Source organism: Panthera tigris, chromosome A2 (assembly GCF_018350195.1).
Source record: "Panthera tigris isolate Pti1 chromosome A2, P.tigris_Pti1_mat1.1, whole genome shotgun sequence".
NCBI lineage: Eukaryota > Metazoa > Chordata > Mammalia > Carnivora > Felidae > Panthera > Panthera tigris.
In genome coordinates this window covers 3368708-3387454 of record NC_056661.1, presented here as the reverse complement: position 1 = coordinate 3387454, position 18747 = coordinate 3368708, and the positions used below count along the sequence as shown (strand labels likewise).

Sequence of the window (18747 nt, the reverse complement as noted above, 5' to 3'; positions counted from 1 at the left end):
GCACTGGGTCTTAACTTACTGCCAGCCCCTCTGGGTGGAGGGTCGAGGGAATGGCCTGGGTGATTATTAATCTCGCGACCAGTTGTATGCTCAACAGCTAGGAGCAGAATCCTGAAGCCAGAGAGCCCTGGGTTCGACCCAGCCGCCACATCCTCTCTCGTGGGGCCATAGCCCCCGACTTGGACCCTCAGCCTTCACATCTGCAGAGTGGGCCGAATATTCCACCCCTCCTACTACAGCCACCGGGGGGCTCTGTGAAGTAATTCCTGGGAACCCCCCAGCCTCGCTTCTGGTATTTACTATGCCAGCAGCAACAACAGGAATCAGAATAGTCAGCATTTATTGAGCACCTATGGGGTGCTAACACCCACCACAGGCCTATGAGATCAGCGCTGTCACTGTGCCCAGTTTACAGATGAGGAAACTGAGGTCCAGAGGCGGGGGGGGGGGTAACCTGTCCAGAGTCACACAGCCTGGAAATGGCAAAGCTGGGATTTGGACCCTTGGAGCCTGGCTCCGGAGCCAGGCTCCAGAATGGAATGGAAGGTTCGTTTGACCCCACTCCTAGGCACGCACCCACAGGAGTTGAAAGGAGGGTCTCAAAGAGATGTTTGCCAACCCACCTGCACAGCAGCATCACTATCACGATAGCCAAGAGGTGGAAACAACACACGTTTCCGTCGACAGGTAGACGGATAAATAAAATGTGGTCCATCCACACGCTGGAATATGATCCAGCCTTAGGAAGGAGGGACGTCCTGCCGCCCGCCACCACGTGGATGGACCCAGAGGACACTGTGCGCGGTGACGGAAGCCGGACACAGAAGGACACGTCCCGCGTGACCCCACGCACAGGGGGCCCTAGAGGCGTCCCGTCCACAGAGACAGAGAGTAGATGGTGGGAGCCAGGGCTGGGGCAGGGGCGGGGAGTCCGTGCTTCATGGGGACACAGTCTCAGTCTGGGGAGATGGAAAGTTCTAGAGACGGAGGGTGGGGGTGGTTGCACGACAGCGTGAATGTGCTTCACTGACGTGTATACTTAAAAATGGTTAAGATGGTAAATTTAGGGGGCGCCTGGGGGGCTCCGTCGGTTAAGCGGCCGACTTCGGCTCAGGTCATGATCTCGCGGTCCGTGAGTTCGAGCCCCGCGTCCGGCTCTGTGCTGACAGCTCAAAGCCTGGAGCCTGCTTTGGATTCTTTGTCTCCCTCCCTCTCTGCCCCTCCCCTACTTGTGCTCTGTCTCTCTCTCTCTCTCTCTCTCAAAAATAAATTAAAAAATGTAAAAAAAGGTTTTTTAAGATGGTAAATTTATATTATATACATTTAATAAAAGGGCAAAAGAAAAATGTTTGAAAGACAAAAAAAAGGACAGAATCCCTGAGAAGCCAGGGTGACCCAGGCAGGTGTCGGGGAGGAGGTCAGGGGTCCAGCAGCAGGAGGGTTGTGGGACTTGACTGCTCTGCGGTGGCTGTGGCCCGGGGCCTAGATCGGGGTCACTGGGAGCCATGGGTGGCTCCGGAGCAGGGGAGGGGCCAGGGAAGGAAGCTCTTAAGGAAGCAGAACCATGTCCCACGAACATGTGGGATCCGGGCGTCTGCTGAGTCACAGATCCCGGAAGCCCAGGGTCATGGAGAGGAAGCCACGCTGGTCCACGCAAGGCCTTCCTGTTTTTTGGCCCCAAATCCTCAGAGGCAGGGACTCCAGGGCCAAAGTTCCCACGCCACCTTCACCTCCAGAGGTTCAGAAACCTGGAGCTCCGAGGCCAGGACACCGTGTGCCGATGTCCCTGCTGCTCAGACGGGGAAACTGAGGCACAGGGCTTGCCCGAGGCTTCCCGGAAGGACGAGGCTGCAGGTTTCTTACTCAGGACGTCCGGACTGCACCCCTGCGGGTAGGGGTGTGGCGGGCTGGGTTCCAGAGAGTGAGTTCTGCTCACTTCTATCAACCGATCGTTACGTGAGGGGAAGTCTCCACTCTACACACCGGGAAGGTGCTTCAAATTATCTTCGACGGGAGGGTGACGCCAGCTCCCTTAAGAGGTAGTGAGGCGCCTGTCACAGAGGTATTCCAGCAGAGGCCAGAAAGGCCGGACTTGGGAAGGAAGTCAGACTAACGGGGGGCCTCTGAGGTCCCAGGCCAGCTGGCATATTCTGCGATTCTCGTGTGGCAATTCCCAGATGGCGGTTTATAAAATTCCACGAGACTTTGAGGGTTGTTGTTGTTGGTGTCGTTGGTTGTTTGAGCCTTTCATTTTACGAATGTTGTGTTTTAATTCGAAGGATTCTTGAATACATGTTTTGAGGCTGAATTATTTAAATACGTGTCTTGAAGTGTTGTTGTCTATCGTGACCGTTCAGCGTTTTACAATGATTGAAAACCCCCTTTGTTTAAAAGTTATTTAAACATTGTCACTATGAAGTTGTTGGAAACCGTTTCCTGAGCTTTCACTGCGCTGTGGCCGGAAAGTTTTTCGGATAATTAGACTGAAGTGCGGGCATTACCGTTATTGCCGTGGTTGGGGGTGTTTTTTTTGCCATCGTCCCCCATTGATGGGGAATTTTTTGGCTGCTTGAAGGGCCAGGCCGCTGCGGCTCGTGTGCGCCATCTCTCGGCGGTGGGCGGGACTGCAGGTCGCGCCGCTCACCGCCAGGCCCTTCGCTCTCAGGTGTCACTTCTCGTCACCCCGACCTCGCCATGCGGACCCCGCGAGCGCCCCCTCCTCGCCCGGCCCCACTGCTCCTACTGCTGCTACTGGGGGAAGCTAATGGCCTCTTCCCCGAGGAGCCGCCGCCGCTCAGCGTGGCCCCCAGGGACTGTGAGTGGGGGGGTCCCAGGGGAGGGGGAGTCGCGAGGGAGGGTCTTGCTTCCCAGCTGGGTCTGCGGCCCACTTTCCTCAGGGGCTCACCAGGCCAGGCTCATCCCGGCCCGGGATCACACCCCTCCCCAACCCCTCCCCCAGACCTGAACCACTACCCCGTGTTCGTGGGCAGCGGGCCAGGACGCCTGACCCCAGCAGAGGGTACTGACGACCTCAACATCCAGCGGGTCCTGCGGGTCAACAGGACGCTGTTCATCGGGGACAGGTATGAGGGATTGTCGGGCAGAGTGTGCAGGGTGAGGCGTGGAGAGCAGGTGATAGCATTTGGGGGAGGTTTGCATGATGGGGCAGGTCGTTGGCTGGAGTACAGATTTGTGCCCTTGGGGTGTGATTTTATAAAGGGTGCTGACTGAACTCTCTTGTGGGTACAGCCCGGTTTGCCCCCGGTGGGGACAGCTCTTTGGTCAAAATTCACTGGGTTTCTACAGAGGGTGCCGATGTGGGGCACGAGGGCTTCTCTGGGAGGGTGACATTTGAGTTGAGACCTGAGTGGGGTCCCCAGGCTTGGGGACATCTCAAGGGGGAGGGAGGAGAAATCTGCGTAGAGAAGCATAGTCTGTGCAAAGGCCCTGGGGCAGGATCCGGCCCGGTGTGTTGGAGGAACATTGAGGAGGCCCAACTGACTGGAGCAGAGTGAGCAAACTGGGAGAGGGTGAGGAGGGAAGGGCAGGGAGGGGACAGAGTGAGAAGGGAGCCCTGGAGGGCTGTGGGCAGAGGAAGGCAGGACCTGACCCAGGTGCCCACAGGCACCTTCTGGTGATGGCTGAGGGGAGGACGGACGGAGGGCAGGAGCAGGGGCACCAAGGCAAGGCTACCGCCCTGGTTCAGGGTAAACTAGGGTGGTGGCCGCGGAGGGCATGAGAAGTGGGTAAATTCTTGATAGACATTAAAGGCAGTGCACATAGTATCGGCTGATGGGTGTTGAGGGTGACTCCTAAGTTGTGGCCTTCGTCCCTGGAAGCAATGAGCAGCCTCGGCCAAGATGAGGGACAAGGCAGGAGCAGGTGTGGGGGACAGTCGGGTGCAGCGTGGCCAAGCTGAGTGTGAGATGCCCGGGAGCCCCCCACACGGAGACTCCAGGATCAGCCGGACCCCGAGTCTGGAGCTCCAGGGGAGGCCCGAGCTGGAGACAGGGCTGTGGGCATGTGGGGCTGAGACGCGGTTCCAGTGCTGAGAGTGGACGAGGCTGCCCTGGAGAAGAGGCCCGAGGGCCCAGCCTGCGCACCAGGGAAGGGGTGGGAGACGGAGGGGACTGGAGAGATGGGAGGAAAGCCAGGTCCCCGAGGCGCTCCCAGCCGGAGGGGGGACGGGCCAGACGCTGCGGGCTAGGGGGAGGAATAGAGACCATGTGACTGCTGGACTTCGCACGAGGTCGCCAGTGACCTTGACCAGGGCAGTTTCTGCGGCCTGGGGGGGAGGGGAAGAGCCTGGGGGAGACTGAGAGGTGCTGAGAGGGCACCCGATGAAAGGGCTTTGGACAGTTCATCACGTTGGGTGTAGCCCCCTACGGCAGAGGGGCGTGTGAACGTGAGGTGGCCTATGTCAGGGTATGTGGGGCGTGCTGGAACCTGTGGGTCACTTTAGGGGACGAGGAGGCATGTGGTGCCGGCGCAAGCACACGAAGGCTCGTTCGGTGTTGCAGTTGCTTGGGGCTGAGGCTCTGGCACAGCCCTGCGTGTTGGGTGTTGGATACGACTTCTGCCCCAGGGAGAAAGGAGAGTGGGGGCAGGGGCTGGAGACTCCCTTGCTCACGAACTATACCTTCTCCGCCCCCCCCCCCCCCAGGGACAACCTGTACCGGGTGGAGCTGGAGCCCCCCACGACCACGGAGCTGCGGTATCAGCGGGTGAGGAGGGGACACAGGTGGGAGAGGTGGGGGCGCACTTGAGGCTTCTGCCTGGGGGGTGGGGCCTGACACGGTGCTGGGGAGCAAGAATGGGGCGCGGCCCCGCGGGGGTTCCTAGGGCTGCGGGGATCCCTCACCACTCCCTGTGCCCTCAGAAACTGACCTGGCGCTCCAACCCCAGTGACATCAACGTGTGTCGGATGAAGGGCAAGCAGGAGGTGACTGGACCCTGGCCACGCCCCCAGCCCCTCCCCGATCCCGCCCAGCCCGGGGCAAGTCTTCCTCTGCCTTCATCCCAGGCCAGCTCCCTCGTGTGGCCACGGCTCCGCCCAGAGCCTGGCCACGCCCCCATAATGTCCTCGGTCCTGGTCACGCCCACATCCCCGCCCCGCCCTCCACGGTCCTAGATCTGCTCTGTCCCGCCCCGCCCCCTGCACTGGGCACGCCCACAGCCTGGCCCCGCCCCGCCCCCTCCCGGATCTGCTCTGCCCTGCCCCCGCCCCCTGCACTGGGCACGCCCACAGCCCGGCCCCGCCCCGCACGCTCCCAGATCTGCTCTGCCCTGCCCCCGCCCCCTGCACTGGGCACGCCCACAGCCCGCCCCCGCCCCGCCCCCTCCCTGATCTGCTCTGCCCTGCCCCCGCCCCCTGCACTGGGCACGCCCACAGCCCGGCCCCGCCCCGCACGCTCCCAGATCTGCTCTGCCCTGCCCCCGCCCCCTGCACTGGGCACGCCCACAGCCCGCCCCCGCCCCGCCCCCTCCCTGATCTGCTCTGCTCTGCCCCCGCCCCTGCACTGGACACGCCCACACCCGTGACCACGCCCACCATGGCTTCTCTCTCCCCGCCCCATCCCAGGGCGAGTGTCGGAATTTTGTAAAGGTGCTGCTACTTCGCGACGAATCCACGCTCTTCGTGTGCGGTTCCAATGCCTTCAACCCCGTGTGTGCCAACTACAGCGTGAGTCTCCGCCCTTCGAAGCCCCGCCTGCCCCAGGCCCCAACCTCCTGGTCTTTGCTCACCTGCCCTCTACCGGCCCTACTCTTGCCTCAGGCCACATCACCTCCTTCGGGAAGTCTTGCTGGATAAGCCCTCCTCGGCCCCTCAACGGGAGCTTCCAGAGGAGGCTTCCAAAGGAGATCAGGGAAGCCACAGCTACTTAAGCTACAAGCCAGTTATGGGATTAACTAGGATCGACTCTTAGACCCGTTCACAGATCAGTAAACTAAGCCCTAGAGGGGCTAAGTGAGCAAATCACACAGCATCCAGGGTAGAGCCACGATTCCCTGGGGGGGGTGGGGGGGGACGGGGCTGCCAGGTGTGGCCAGGAGCTCTGTTACTCAGGTCCTGTCCCCCCCCTGCAGATGGACACACTGCAGCCCCTGGGGGACAATATCAGCGGCATGGCCCGTTGCCCATACGATCCCAAACATGCCAACGTTGCCCTCTTCTCTGGTGAGTGTCCCCCAACTCTGACCGTCTGATGGGACCCCAGCCCTGAGCACCGTGTGGCATTTTCCTCTCTTGGAGTTGGGTTATTATGAAGGCGGCTGGGAGACCATCTGTCCAGCTGGGAAGCGGGTAGAATCTCAGCCACAGTCAGGACTCAGCCAAGGTCAGGGCTCAGCTGGGGGGTTGGAGATCAGCCTGGGTTCGGGCTTCGATGGGGTCAGGGCTCAGCCTAGGGACAGGGCTCCCCTGGGCTCTGGGCTCAGTCTTGGAAGATCAAGTACTGACCCACCCCACCCCTGGCCTCTATGATCTAATTTCTCACCTGCTTCCCCCCACTCACACCCATCCAGAAGGGATGCTCTTCACGGCCACCGTTACTGACTTCCTAGCCATCGATGCCGTCATCTACCGCAGCCTGGGGGACCGGCCCACTCTGCGTACCGTGAAACACGACTCCAAGTGGTTCAAAGGTGGGGTAGGCATTCATCAAATCCCCCCACCAGAATAAGAGTCCCAGCAGAGACGGAGGCGGGGGGGGGGGGCTCCTATCTCATCTTTGCAACTCACTGGCCTCTTTGAGGATAAAGCCAGAGGAAAGATTTGCGTTGGAGCTAAAGTAGAACTTGCTGGAAGCGGGTAGCTTAGAAGCCTGAAGTAGGAATCACAAGAGGGGGGATGGCAGGAGCTTAGCTCTTCAACACATTAGGGAGGAAGGTGACCAAAATAGTAGACATTGCTGTTTGGGGAGGGTAGACAGAGTGATTTTAGGATTCTGACACCCCACCCCACACCGCCCCCCCCTCCGAAAATTCTTTGAGTCTATTTTATTTTGCCTGGGTAATCAGCGAATGTCCCCCCTTCACTATAAAAGCAGTCACCCCAGCCGATGTGTTCACAGCCCCAGAAACACCATTTCTCGTATCGGGGGCTGGCTTCTGACCCCTCCTCTCCTACAGAGCCCTACTTTGTCCATGCGGTGGAGTGGGGCAGCCACATCTATTTTTTCTTCCGGGAGATCGCGATGGAGTTTAACTATCTGGAGAAGGTAAGGTCCGATCCTCACCCCTACCCTCCCACTGAGAGGCCCTTGCAGTGGGGCCTGGAGCTGAGAGGCTCTGGTCAGGGGCAGTGGGGAGCAGAGGGGGATCCCCGAATCTCCACCTGGGGCGAGAGGGTCCGCCCTCTACCTCCAGTCCTCAAGACCCTCCACTCCAGCCAGGACCCGGCCTCTGAGGCCGGAAGACATTCAGGGGTGCGGTTCCTGGGTTTGAGGGCAGGCGACACTTCTGGCTCCCAGTCCTAGCGCTGTCGCTGTTGGCCTGTCCCCCCGCCCCGTCCCCCAACCCTCTGTCCATCCTCTACCCGCTGCCCACTCCTCTGCCCACCCACCAACTCAACATCATCCGACCACGCATCTGTCCCTCCCCCCCACCCACCGATGCACCCTCCCGCCCATCCGTCTCTACCCATCTGTCCACCCATCCACACACGGATAAAGTCCCTGGTCCATAGTGGGCGATCCGTAAACAGACGAGGTTCAGGGCCGCGACGATCTTCGCTGACGTCCCCCCGTTTCCGCTGGGGAACGCGTTGCTCGGAGGGGTGTGGCGACTGGGATCCCTCAGGGCCACACTCCTCCGTCGTGGCCTGGCTGGCGGACACAGGGCTCAGACCCCCCCCCCCCGTCTGTCTGCTGTTGCACCAGGTGGTGGTGTCCCGAGTGGCCCGGGTGTGCAAGAATGACGTGGGGGGCTCCCCCCGGGTGCTGGAGAAGCAGTGGACGTCCTTCCTGAAGGCGCGGCTCAACTGCTCCGTGCCTGGCGACTCCCATTTCTACTTCAACGTGCTGCAGGCTGTCACGGGCGTGGTCAGCCTGGGGGGCCGGCCGGTGGTCCTTGCTGTCTTCTCCACCCCCAGCAACAGGTCAGAGGACCCCGATGGGAGCAAACTGGGGCACTGGGTGGACGTGAGCGGAGGGGTCCCACATTCATCATGTAGTTCCCGGGTCCGTTCCAAGTTGGAGGAATAACATGTGCAAAGGCCCCGAGGCAGCCGTGAGTTTGGTAGGTTTCACCAATAGAAAGGAAGCCCCTGTGGCTGGAGAGGAGCAAGCTAGGGCGACGCTAGAGGATATGAGGGCAGAGAGGTGACGAGCCACTGGGAGAAGAGTGGACTATATCCTGAGAGCTCTAGGGAGCCATGGGAGAGTGAGGAGGAAAAGAGAGACAAGGTCAGATTTGCGTGTTTGGAAAGCCCCCTGGGGAATGGTCTGGAAGGAGCCACGAGTGGCATCTGGGAGACTGGACGTCAAGCAAGTCATGGGGCGGGGGGGCGCCTGGACCCCGGTGGCCACAGAGGAGCCCTGTTCAGGAAGCAGAGCGACCGGGATGGGTGGGGGCATCTCCGGCCCAGGGGGCTGGACATCCGACAGCCTCCCAGGGACAAAGACTCTCTCCCACACGCGTCCAAGGCACTGCCCTCCGTCGGGCTCACCGCTCCCTCTCACCTAACTCCCCCAGCATCCCCGGCTCGGCTGTCTGCGCCTTCGACATGACGCAGGTGGCCGCCGTGTTTGAAGGCCGCTTCCGTGAGCAGAAGTCCCCCGAGTCCATCTGGACCCCCGTGCCGGAGGACCAGGTGCCACGGCCCCGGTAAGAGGCCCCCGCCCCCCCCCCCCCGGATCCCGGAACGGGTGCCCGGGTGGGGGTCCTGACCCCGCGGACCGAGGGCTGGGACTTCCAGGTGGTCATCTGTGGCTGAGTTCAGCTGTACCCATTATACAGATGCAGAAAGCTGAGGCCGTTTGGGCAGGGCGGCAGGTCCCCCTGGCAAATCAGAGCCCCTGGGTGGGGATGTTCAAGTCCACCGCTTCCTCCCCACCTAGACCTGGGTGCTGCGCGGCTCCCGGCATGCAGTACAATGCCTCTAGCGCCTTCCCCGATGAGATCCTCAACTTTGTCAAGACCCACCCCCTGATGGACGAAGCGGTGCCCTCTCTGGGCCACGCGCCCTGGATCGTGCGGACTCTAATGCGGTCAGTCCCCATGCGTGGCGGGGGCGGCGGCGGCGGGGCGGGGGGGGGGCGGGCAGGCCTAGACCGGAGCCCGGCCTGGTGGTCTGTCTGTCCCGGATACACACCCACGTCACCGCCCCCGTGTCTGCCTTGCCTGGCCCGGGTGCGGTCTCGTCACGCCTGACCCCTGCCCGCCCTGGCCCCAGGCACCAGCTGACACGAGTGGCTGTGGACGTGGGCGCCGGCCCCTGGGGCAACCACACCGTCGTCTTCCTGGGTTCCGAGGTGGGCACCGTCCTCAAGTTCCTCATCTGGCCCAACGCCAGCGCCTCAGGCACCGCTGGGCCCAGTGTCTTCCTAGAGGAGTTCGAGACCTACCGGCCGGACAGGTGGAGTGCACAGAGGCGGCCCGGCGGGCGGGGCGGCGGGGCGCACCCTTGACTCTTACCAATCCGCTCACCCCTAGGTGTGGACGGTTCAGCAGCGGTGAGGCGGGGCGGCGGCTGTTGAGTCTGGAGCTGGACACGGCCTCGGGTGGCCTGCTGGCAGCCTTCCCCCGCTGCGTGGTCCGCGTGCCCGTGGCCCGCTGCCAGCAGTACTCAGGGTGCATGAAGTGAGTGCCCCTTGGGGCGGGCTGTGGAGGTGACCGGGGGGGAAGCAAGGGGCAATGAGCACGGGAAGTGGGGAAAGTCCAATTCAAGTCCGGGGCCCGGCAGCCTCCTGGCTTAGTGAAGAATGAGCCAGGCAGGGGACACCGCCCGTGCAAAGGCCCTGGGGCAGGATCGGGCCTGGTACGTTGGAAGAACAGCAAGGAGGCCAGATTGACTGGAGCAAGAGTGAGCGAGGGGAAGAGAGGGAAGCAGGGAGGGCAGGGAAGACCTGGGCTTTACCGAGGTGGGAGCCCTGGAGGGTTGCGGGCAGAGGAAGGCGTGAGACCTGGCTGACATCTTTAAGAGCATCAGGTGCGGAAGAAGCTGGGGACCGGGGAGGCAGCTGTCTCCCCGCCTTTAAAGTGGGTGCCAGGAGCAGGTGTGCAGGCTGAGACCCCCTAGTCTCAGTGTGAGCGAAACCTCAACGCGGCGAAACCCTTTCCTGAGCCCGCTGTCCCGAGCCTCATCTCTAAGGGGGGGCGGGGGGAGGGATAGGAGCCTCTAGTGCCGATTTGTCACAAGCACCCCTGGAATTGACACTGAAAGGTGCCTCCTAAGGGACTGTGGTTGATGGGTCACCGTCTGCTCTAGGAACTGTATCGGCAGTCAGGACCCCTACTGTGGGTGGGCCCCTGATGGTTCCTGCGTCTTCCTCAGCCCCGGCACCAGGTACTGGGGGACAGGGGGTGGGGGAGGGGGTGGGGGAGGGGGTCTGCCCCCCCCTCTGACCATCAGGCTCTGAGAGAGGTTTCTGCTGACTGCCCCTCTCGCCCCCCACCTCCCCGTCAGAGGCACCTTCGAGCAGGACGTGTCTGGGGCCAGCACCTCAGGCTTAGGGGACTGTACAGGTAAGTGGAGAGCGCGCGCGCGCGTGTGCGTGTGTGCGCGCGTGTGTGCGCGCGTGTGTGTGTGTTGGGGGCGGGTGCCGGCCTCCGTCAGGGCATGGGAGGGGCGGGGGGCCTCACTTCCAGCAGGGGTGGCGGGGGAGGGACACAGAGAGAGAGAGAGAGAGAGAGGCCAAGAGACAGACACAGACTCGGAGAGGACACACGGACCCCAGCGGACAGAGGGACACAGAGATGCTACCGAGCGGCCGGACGGACTCACTGGCGGAGGGCGGACGGCCGGCGGGGCCGGCGGGGCCAGCGGGGCGCGGCGGCGGGGGGGTGGGGGGGGCGGGCGGTGCGGGGACCCCAGCGTCCCCGCCGCCCCGGCTCACGCGGCCCCGCCCGCCCTCCCCGGCCAGGACTCCTGCGGGCCAGCCTGGCGGAGGAGCGCGCCGGGCTGGTGTCGGTGAACCTGCTGGTGACGTCGTCCGTGGCAGCCTTCGTGGTGGGCGCCGTCGTGTCCGGCTTCAGCGTGGGCTGGTACGTGGGCCTCCGCGAGCGGCGCGAGCTGGCGCGCCGCAAGGACAAGGAGGCCATCCTGGCGCACGGCGGCGGCGAGGCGGTGCTGAGCGTGAGCCGGCTGGGCGAGCGCAGGGCGGCCGGGGGCCGGGGCGGCGGCGGGGGCGGCGGCGGCGGCGGGGGCGGCGGCGCCGGGGGGCCCCCCGAGGCCCTGCTGGCGCCCCTGATGCAGAACGGCTGGGCCAAGGCCACGCTGCTGCAGGGCGGCCCCCACGACCTGGACTCGGGGCTGCTGCCCACGCCCGAGCAGACGCCGCTGCCGCAGAAGCGCCTGCCCGCCCCGCACCCGCACGCCCTGGGCGCGCGCGCCTGGGAGCACGGCCACCCGCTGCTCTCGGCGTCCGCGTCCTCCTCCCTGCTGCTGCTGGCGCCGGCCCGCGCCCCCGAGCCGCCGCCCGCGCCCCCCGCGCCCCCCGTGCCCGGAGAGCCGGGCCCCGACGCGCGCCTCTACGCCCGGCCCGGCCGCGCGGCGCACGGCGACTTCCCGCTGACCCCGCACGCCAGCCCGGACCGCCGGCGCGTCGTGTCGGCGCCCACCGGGCCCTCGGACCCGGCCTCCGCCGCCGCCGCCTCCGCCGACGGCCTCCCGCGGCCCTGGAGCCCGCCGCCCACGGGCAGCCTGCGGAGGCCCGGCCCCCACGGCCCGCCGGCCGCCGCCCTGCGCCGCACGCACACGTTCAACAGCGGCGAGGGCCGGCCGGGCGACCGCCACCGCGGCCGCCACGCGCGGCCCGGCACGGACTTGGCCCACCTCCTCTCGTACGGGGGCACGGACAGGACTGCGCCCCCCGTGCCCTAGGCCGGGGCCCCGACGCCTCGGCGGTGCCAGCCACGGGAACCAGGAGCGAGAGGGCCGGCCCAAGCCCTCCAGTGGGTGCTCACGACCCCCGCCCCGCCCCGCCCCGCGTGGGGGGCCCCCTCGGCCGCACGGAAGCACAACGAGCTCGGCGCCCCCGCCCCGTCCCGCCCGGGGCCGCGGGACACTGAGGCGGCGGTGGGGGCGGGGGTGGGGGCGGGAGGAATGTGCTACGGATTTGAGGTTGACCTTCTGCGCGTGGATTTGGGTTTGTTTTCCAGTTGGCGTTTCTTTTGCAGATTTCTATCCAATTGCACAACTCCGTTCTTGGGGTGTCAGCCGGGGGAGGGGGGGAGGGGGACGCGGGGCGGGAACGCTTGGAGGCGGTGGGATGGGGAGGGGCCGCGTCTGCGACCCGAGCTCCCCACCCCCAGCCCCACCCCCCACGCCCCTCCTCAACCCAGGTTCCTGGCGTGTGTGGGTGTGTGTGCGCGTGTGCATGCCGTGTTCGTGTGCAAGGGGCCAGGAAGGGGAGGGACGTGTGTGTGTGCGCGTGCGTGCGCCCACGAGGGCTGCTGCCGGCGTGTGTGTGTGTGTGTGTGTGTGTGTGTGTGTGTCGGGGCGGGCCGCGCGTGCCGTGTACGTGTCCGTGTGCGAGGCGGTGGCCCCAGTGGCCTGGGCGTTGGCTGAGCCGGCGCCGGGGCTTCCAGAAGGCCGGGGGGCCTCCAAGGTGCCGGTTAGGACTTTGAGGGGAGACAAGCAGGGGTTTCGGGCAGGGGGGCCGGGAGGGCCTGCCCGGAAGTCACATTGGCAGCAGCTGTCCAAAGGGCTTGGTGGTCCGGGGGCGGGGAAGGCGGGCGGGCCCCACTGTAAATACGGCCCCAGGGTGGTCAGAGGGTCCCATGCCACCCGTCCCCTCGTGACCTCCCCCTCCACCTCCAGCTGACCATGCATGCCAGCTGAGTGGCCAGCTGAGTCCTGGACCCTCTCTGGACTTTGCCTCCCCCAACCCCCTCCCCATCAATAAAACTGTTTACAACCACCGGCACCCCAAGGCTTTGGCTCTGCTCTGTCTCCTGGGGGCGGGACCTGGACCACGGTATTGCCCAGGGGGCAGCTGGGAGCCCCTGTGTCACTCTCGGTGGCAAGCAGAATTCTGGGGAGCTGGGTGTGGAAATGGGGGGGCATCTTCCTCTGGATGGGGCCGGTTCCCGATTCGTTCTTGAGCAGATATTTACTGTGCACCTGCTATATGCCAGGCACCGTCGGGGACAAAGATCCCTGTCCTCATGGAGTTCGTAGCCTAGTTGGGGACTTGCAAATTAGGACTGGACTTGAAGGAGTGATGCATGCAGTGGGGAAAAGGCCAGGTAATGTGCTAGGTAGAGGGTGAGGGTGTGGGGGGTGGCCAAGGAGGGCCTGTCGAGGTGACCCTTGAGCTGAGATGTGCTGAGTGAGAGAGCAGCTGTGGGGAGGCGTGCGGGCAGAGGGAACAGTGTGGGGGACGTGGGAACATGCTTGGAGGAGGGGGCGAGGTGGCCACAGCGGCCCCGGCGGGGGGGGGGAGGCGGCAGGAGCGGGTGCAGATCAGGAGGGAGAGGAGGGCCAGGGCTCGGGGCAGGCAGGGCCCCACAGATCAGGAGCGTAAAAAAATGTTTTTATTGTGGCAAAATCCACATAAATCCACATGAATTCAAATGCACCATGGGAAGTGTTTTAACGTGCACAGTTCGGGGGCGACCAGGTGGCTCAGTTGGTTAAGCATCTGACTTGGCCTCCGGTCATGATCTCAAGGTCCGTGGGTTCGAGCCCCGTGCCGGGCTCCATGCTGGCAGCTCAGAGCCTGGAGCCTGCTCGGGATTCTGTCTCCCTCTCTCTCTGCCCCTCCCCTGCTTATGCTCTGTCTCTCTCTCTCTCTCTCTCAAAAGTAAACATTAAATTTTTTTTTTTTTAAGTGCACAGGTCAGTGGCATGAGGTCCGTTCACACTGTTGGGCACCCATCCCCACCATCCATCTCCAGAACTTTCTCATCTTTTCCAAACTAAAACCCTGCCTCCATTACACATTAACTCCCCATCCTCCTCCCCCCAGCCTGATGGAGTTTAAGTGGGACAGGGAACCACCCGAGGCTTTGAAGCAGGGGCGGGCTCTGCACGTTCTGAGATCTCTGTAGCATTTTGCCTTTAGGGCTCACACCCCTTCCTTCCCGCCCACTTCCGATGAAGCACCTACTGTGTGCTGGGCTCTGGGGGTGGAGCAGTGGAGGAGACAGATCTGGCTCCCCCTTGTCCCAGAGGAGACTGTTAGCCTAGTAAACAAATGCAAAACACCGGGAGGACATCGCCTAGCTTCTCCTGGACGCGTGAGAGGTTTGACCTACAACATTGTGTAAGTTTCAGATGTTTGATACATGCCAATATCGCACCATGAAATGTTAACAACATCCATTACTTCAGGTACTTCTGTGTGTGTGTGTGTGTGTGTGTGTGTGTGTGTGTGTCTGATGGGACCATTTAAGATCTACTCACCCACCGGGCGCCTGGGTGGCTCAGTCTGTTAAGCGTCCAACTCTTGACTTCAGCTCAGGTCATGATCTCAAGGTCCGTGGAATCCAGCCCTGAGTTGGGCTCTTCGCTGCCAGCGCAGAGCCTGCTTGGGATTCTCTCTCTCCCTCTCTCTGCCCCACCCCCACTCTCTCAAAATAAATAAAATTAAAAAAAAAACAAAAGATCTACTCTCTTAGCAATTTTCAAGTATGTAATACAGTAACGTTAATGATAGTCACCGGGCTGTACGTTACAACTCCTGGATGTATTCGTCTTGTAACCATGCATTTGTACCCTTAGACTCACATCTCCCCATTTCCTGCACCCCCAGCTCCAGGCAGCCACCATTCTACTCTCTTTCTAGTTTTTTTTATTTTAAAGAAGTTTTTTAATGTTTATTTTTGAGAGAGAGACAGAGAGACAGAGTGCAAGCAGGGGAGGAACAGAGAGAGAGGGAGACACGGAATCCGAGGCAGGCTCCAGGCTCCGAGCAGTGAGCATAGAGCCCAATGCGGGGCTCGAACCCACAGATCATGACCTGAGCCAAAATCGGATGCTTAATCGAATGAGCCACCCAGGCGCCCCTTCTGTCTTTTTGATAATAGCCGTTCTGACAGGTGTGAGGTGGTATCTCATTGTGGCTTTGATTTACATTTCCCTGCGGATGAGTGAGGCTGAGAACCTTTCATGTACCTGTTGACCATCTGCATGTCCTCCTCGAGAAACTATTATTCGGGTCCTTTGTCTATTTTGTGCATATCTGTTTTTGTGTGTCCATCTCAACGAGTCTGTTATTCTGTCCTGCTTTGTCTGTGTCTCTGTGTTGTATCTGTACCTGTGTATTCATGAGGGTATTCACCCGTCTTTCTTTACACCTGCCACGGTCAGCTTGCACGTATGTCTCTGAATCTGTATGCCCACAAGACAGAACTCACATTCATTCTCACCGTTCGAGACAAAACTCTTCAGAGATTGGGCTGTGGAGAGACTGGGCCATGGCCAGGCGTGACCAAAGTCCAGGTGCATGTAAAGTTAACACATCACCCCTGAATGTTTAGAACCCAACAAGAATGAAAGCGCTGAGTAACCAAACCCGTGAGATGCAGCCAAAGCAGTTCTCAAAGGCACATTTGTAGCTTCCGGATGCATTTCTTAGGGAATGAGGGAGACCCCAAACAAATAGCTCATTAGCCTTCAGATGAAGAAAGAAAGAGCAGAAGGGGCCCTTGGAGACTTGAGTTCCACTTCACGGATGTGGAAGCCGAGGCCAAGAAAAGTTAAGCCGCTCGCCTAAGATCACAAAACAGAGCAGTTTCTATAGATCTGGGAGCCGGAGCATGATTTAGTCCCTCCCAGGCCATTGTTTGAAGACTGTGGAGACTTTAGGCATCACTCCCTTTTGAATTCTATTTTTTAGAAATTATTTCACTTGGGGGCACCTGGGTGGCTCAGTCGGTTGAACGTCCGACTCTTGACTTCGACTCAGGTCATGCTCTCACGGTTGTGGGATTGAGCCCCCCGTCAGGCTCTGTGATGCGTGTGGAGCCTGCTTGGGGTTCTCTCTCTCTCTCTCTCTCTCTCTCTCTCTCTCTCTCTCTCTCTCCCCCTCCCTCTGCCCCTCACTCCTGCTTGCACGCTCTCTCTTACTATTAACAAAACAAAACAAAACACCCAGAAATTATTTCATTTAGAAAAAAGGTCAACAACAATATGTCATGAATTCAAGACAAGTCCTCTTTGTTCCTTCCATTGAACTTCCTGGTTGCTTAGATTTATTGCAAAGACTAGCTCTTGCTTAGAGAGCTGTCCCTCCCCTGCCCAGGAACGGAGCCTTGCAAACGTGACCCTTAATTCCTGGAGTGGGGGGAAGTGAGGATTCAGCCCCAGAGACTCTGGGAGTACTCACCCCCCAAAAGCAGGAATCAGGGGGATGAAACACCAGGGAGAAGCAGGCGGAGAAGGGAGCACGCCCCTCCCCTGCCAGGAAGCAGTTTTGCAATTCTGACCACCCCCTTTCCCCTGCCTGGCTCAGGGCCAGCCACCAACGGGAACAGGATGTGGGTGAGGACTTCCCTGGGGCGGGAGGCCCTGCCCCCAGTCCAGGCAGGTATCAGGCTACCTCACCGGGCTGAGCGAGCCCAGACGGAAAAGAGGGAGGCCATCATGTCTTCTTGGAGGCCACAGCGAAAGCACAGGTGAGTCCCCCCACCCTGCCCATGGTGGGCAGAACTGGATTCCAGGCAGTTCCGTCTGATGCACGGAGGTCACGGGGCGAGATGTAGACCCACGGGCTGGAACAGAGCGACAGGCTCTAACCGTGGACAGACTCGCTGTCACTCACCCTTGCTACAGCAGTGCTCCACGGGCCACACAGAGAGCGGGAGGCCCACCAACGCCTCCCGACCAACACCCCACCGGAGGCCTGCCGGAGGGACCGCGAGGGGCAGAAGCCCAGCCCTGGAAGGATTATGGTGCCGCCTGTAAACCACCCCACCCCAGGGCCAAATGCCTGCTCCGATCTGCACAAAGCTGGATGCACTTTCCGTGTCCAGGGTTCCCTTTGGAGCCCTGGGTTGCCCTCGAGCACTTTGGAGCAAGATAGAGCTGGACACAGCAAGTAACCTTGTTTGGCCGGCGCTGGGCAGAAAGGGCAGAAAGTTTCCCAGAGGGGACAACTTGGGAAAGTCGGAGAAAGTTTCACGGGAAAGGGCGCATCGGAGCCGGGGCTTTGCAGGACAAGTAGGAGTTCGCTGCCCCGGCCTTCAACATATGGAGCCGGGGAGGTAAGAAATGACCCAGAAAACAAGCTAGAGCAGAAGGAATTAGCCCATGTGACTGTAAATAATGAACAACCCGTTGGGGCAAGGCTGGCAGTCAGGGGGTTGGGTAACACTTATGGGTCAGACTGAGAAACGCAGTCTTCAGAGAGTTCGAATTCTCTCTGGAACAACAGCTACCTCTGGCAGCTGTGAGGCATGAGGGTGGAAGCGAGGAGAGGAACAGGAGGTGACTGCACTCGTCCCGGGGACCAATGCGGTGGCATGGTCCCGGGTGGTAGACAGGAACGGGCTGGCTGATTCTGGGGACGTTTTCACCAAGCCGGGTGTCTCTTCTGTCGTTGCCCGCAGCTCCGGAGGCCTGGACCCCCAGCTTTCTAGAACGCTGCTCCTGCTGCTGCTGTCTACGGCCTCCGCCCAGGAGGTCGCCCCCAACCGTGCCGCCTGCGTGGTGTCCCATGCGGTCAACGGCAGCTCCGTCTCCTGCCACCCCCCTGCCCAAATCCCCCGCCGCTTCCCGGCCGACACCGTCTACCTGGTGGTGGAGTTCTTCAACCTCACGCGGCTGCCAGACGACACCCTCCGGGGCCTCGCTCGCCTCCAGGAGCTGCACCTGTCCAGCAACCAGCTGGAGAGCCTCTCGCCCAACTTCCTGCTGCCCGCACCTCTGCTGCAGGTGCTGGATCTAACCCGCAACCGCCTGGCCCGCCTGCCCCGCGGCCTCTTCCAGGCCTCGGGTGCTCTCCACACCCTGGTGCTGAAGCAAAACCAGCTGGAGGCTCTGGAGCCCTCGTGGCTGCTCGGCCTGAAGGCCCTGCGGCATCTGGACCTTTCCGAAAACCGCCTCCAGACCCTGCCCCCAGGGCTGTTGGCCAACGTCACCTCCCTGCGCATCCTTGACCTCAGCAATAACCAGTTGAAGGCTTTGCCCCCAGACCTTCTGAAAGGCCCCCTGCGGTTGGAAAGGCTGCATCTGGAAGGCAACAGACTGCAGGTGCTTGGCGAGGGGCTCCTGGCACCCCAGCCAGACCTCCGCTACCTTTTCCTGAATGACAACAAGCTGGCCACCGTGGCAGCGGGCGCCCTCCGGGGTCTGCGGCAGCTGGACTTCCTGGATCTGTCCAACAACTTGCTTACCGGCACGCCTAAGGGGCTCTGGACATCCCTGGGGCAGCCCACCCGGGACATGAAGGATGGCTTTGACATCTCTGGTAACCCCTGGATCTGTGACGAGAACCTGGAAGACCTCTACGGGTGGCTTGTGGCCAATAAAGACAAGATGTTCTCTCGGAACGCGACGCGCTGCGCTGGGCCTGAAGCCTGGAAGGGCCAGACGCTCCTGGTTGCAGCTGAGTCCCACTGAGGCCCGGGGCTGGGCTGGGG

General features: G+C 61.8%; 2 protein-coding genes across 6 annotated transcripts; both read left to right on the top strand.

Moving 5' to 3' along the window:
• The first annotated feature begins 1620 nt into the window (after window positions 1–1620).
• Window positions 1621–12217, top strand: SEMA6B (semaphorin 6B). Of its 5 annotated transcripts, none has more exons than XM_042977823.1 (17): window positions 1621–1891; window positions 2666–2815; window positions 2960–3083; window positions 4664–4724; window positions 4880–4942; window positions 5582–5683; window positions 6088–6178; window positions 6526–6645; window positions 7132–7220; window positions 7881–8098; window positions 8695–8826; window positions 9060–9209; window positions 9395–9577; window positions 9655–9801; window positions 10430–10507; window positions 10628–10686; window positions 11085–12217. In XM_042977823.1, exons 2-17 carry the CDS (start codon window positions 2695–2697, stop codon window positions 12041–12043), a joined length of 2697 nt encoding a protein of 898 aa, XP_042833757.1. In that variant the 5' UTR covers window positions 1621–1891; window positions 2666–2694; the 3' UTR covers window positions 12044–12217. The 5 variants fall into 5 exon arrangements, with proteins under 5 accessions (XP_042833757.1, XP_042833756.1, XP_042833755.1 ...); XM_042977822.1 differs by having other exon boundaries at window positions 1621–1921; XM_042977821.1 differs by having other exon boundaries at window positions 1621–2039.
• Window positions 12218–16705: 4488 nt separating this feature from the next.
• LRG1 (leucine rich alpha-2-glycoprotein 1) lies at window positions 16706–18727 on the top strand. The gene is made up of 2 exons (XM_015543856.2): window positions 16706–16782; window positions 17716–18727. The coding sequence occupies exons 1-2, from the start codon at window positions 16751–16753 to the stop codon at window positions 18725–18727; spliced, it is 1044 nt and encodes a 347-aa protein (XP_015399342.2). The 5' UTR covers window positions 16706–16750.
• The last annotated feature ends 20 nt before the right edge of the window (window positions 18728–18747 follow it).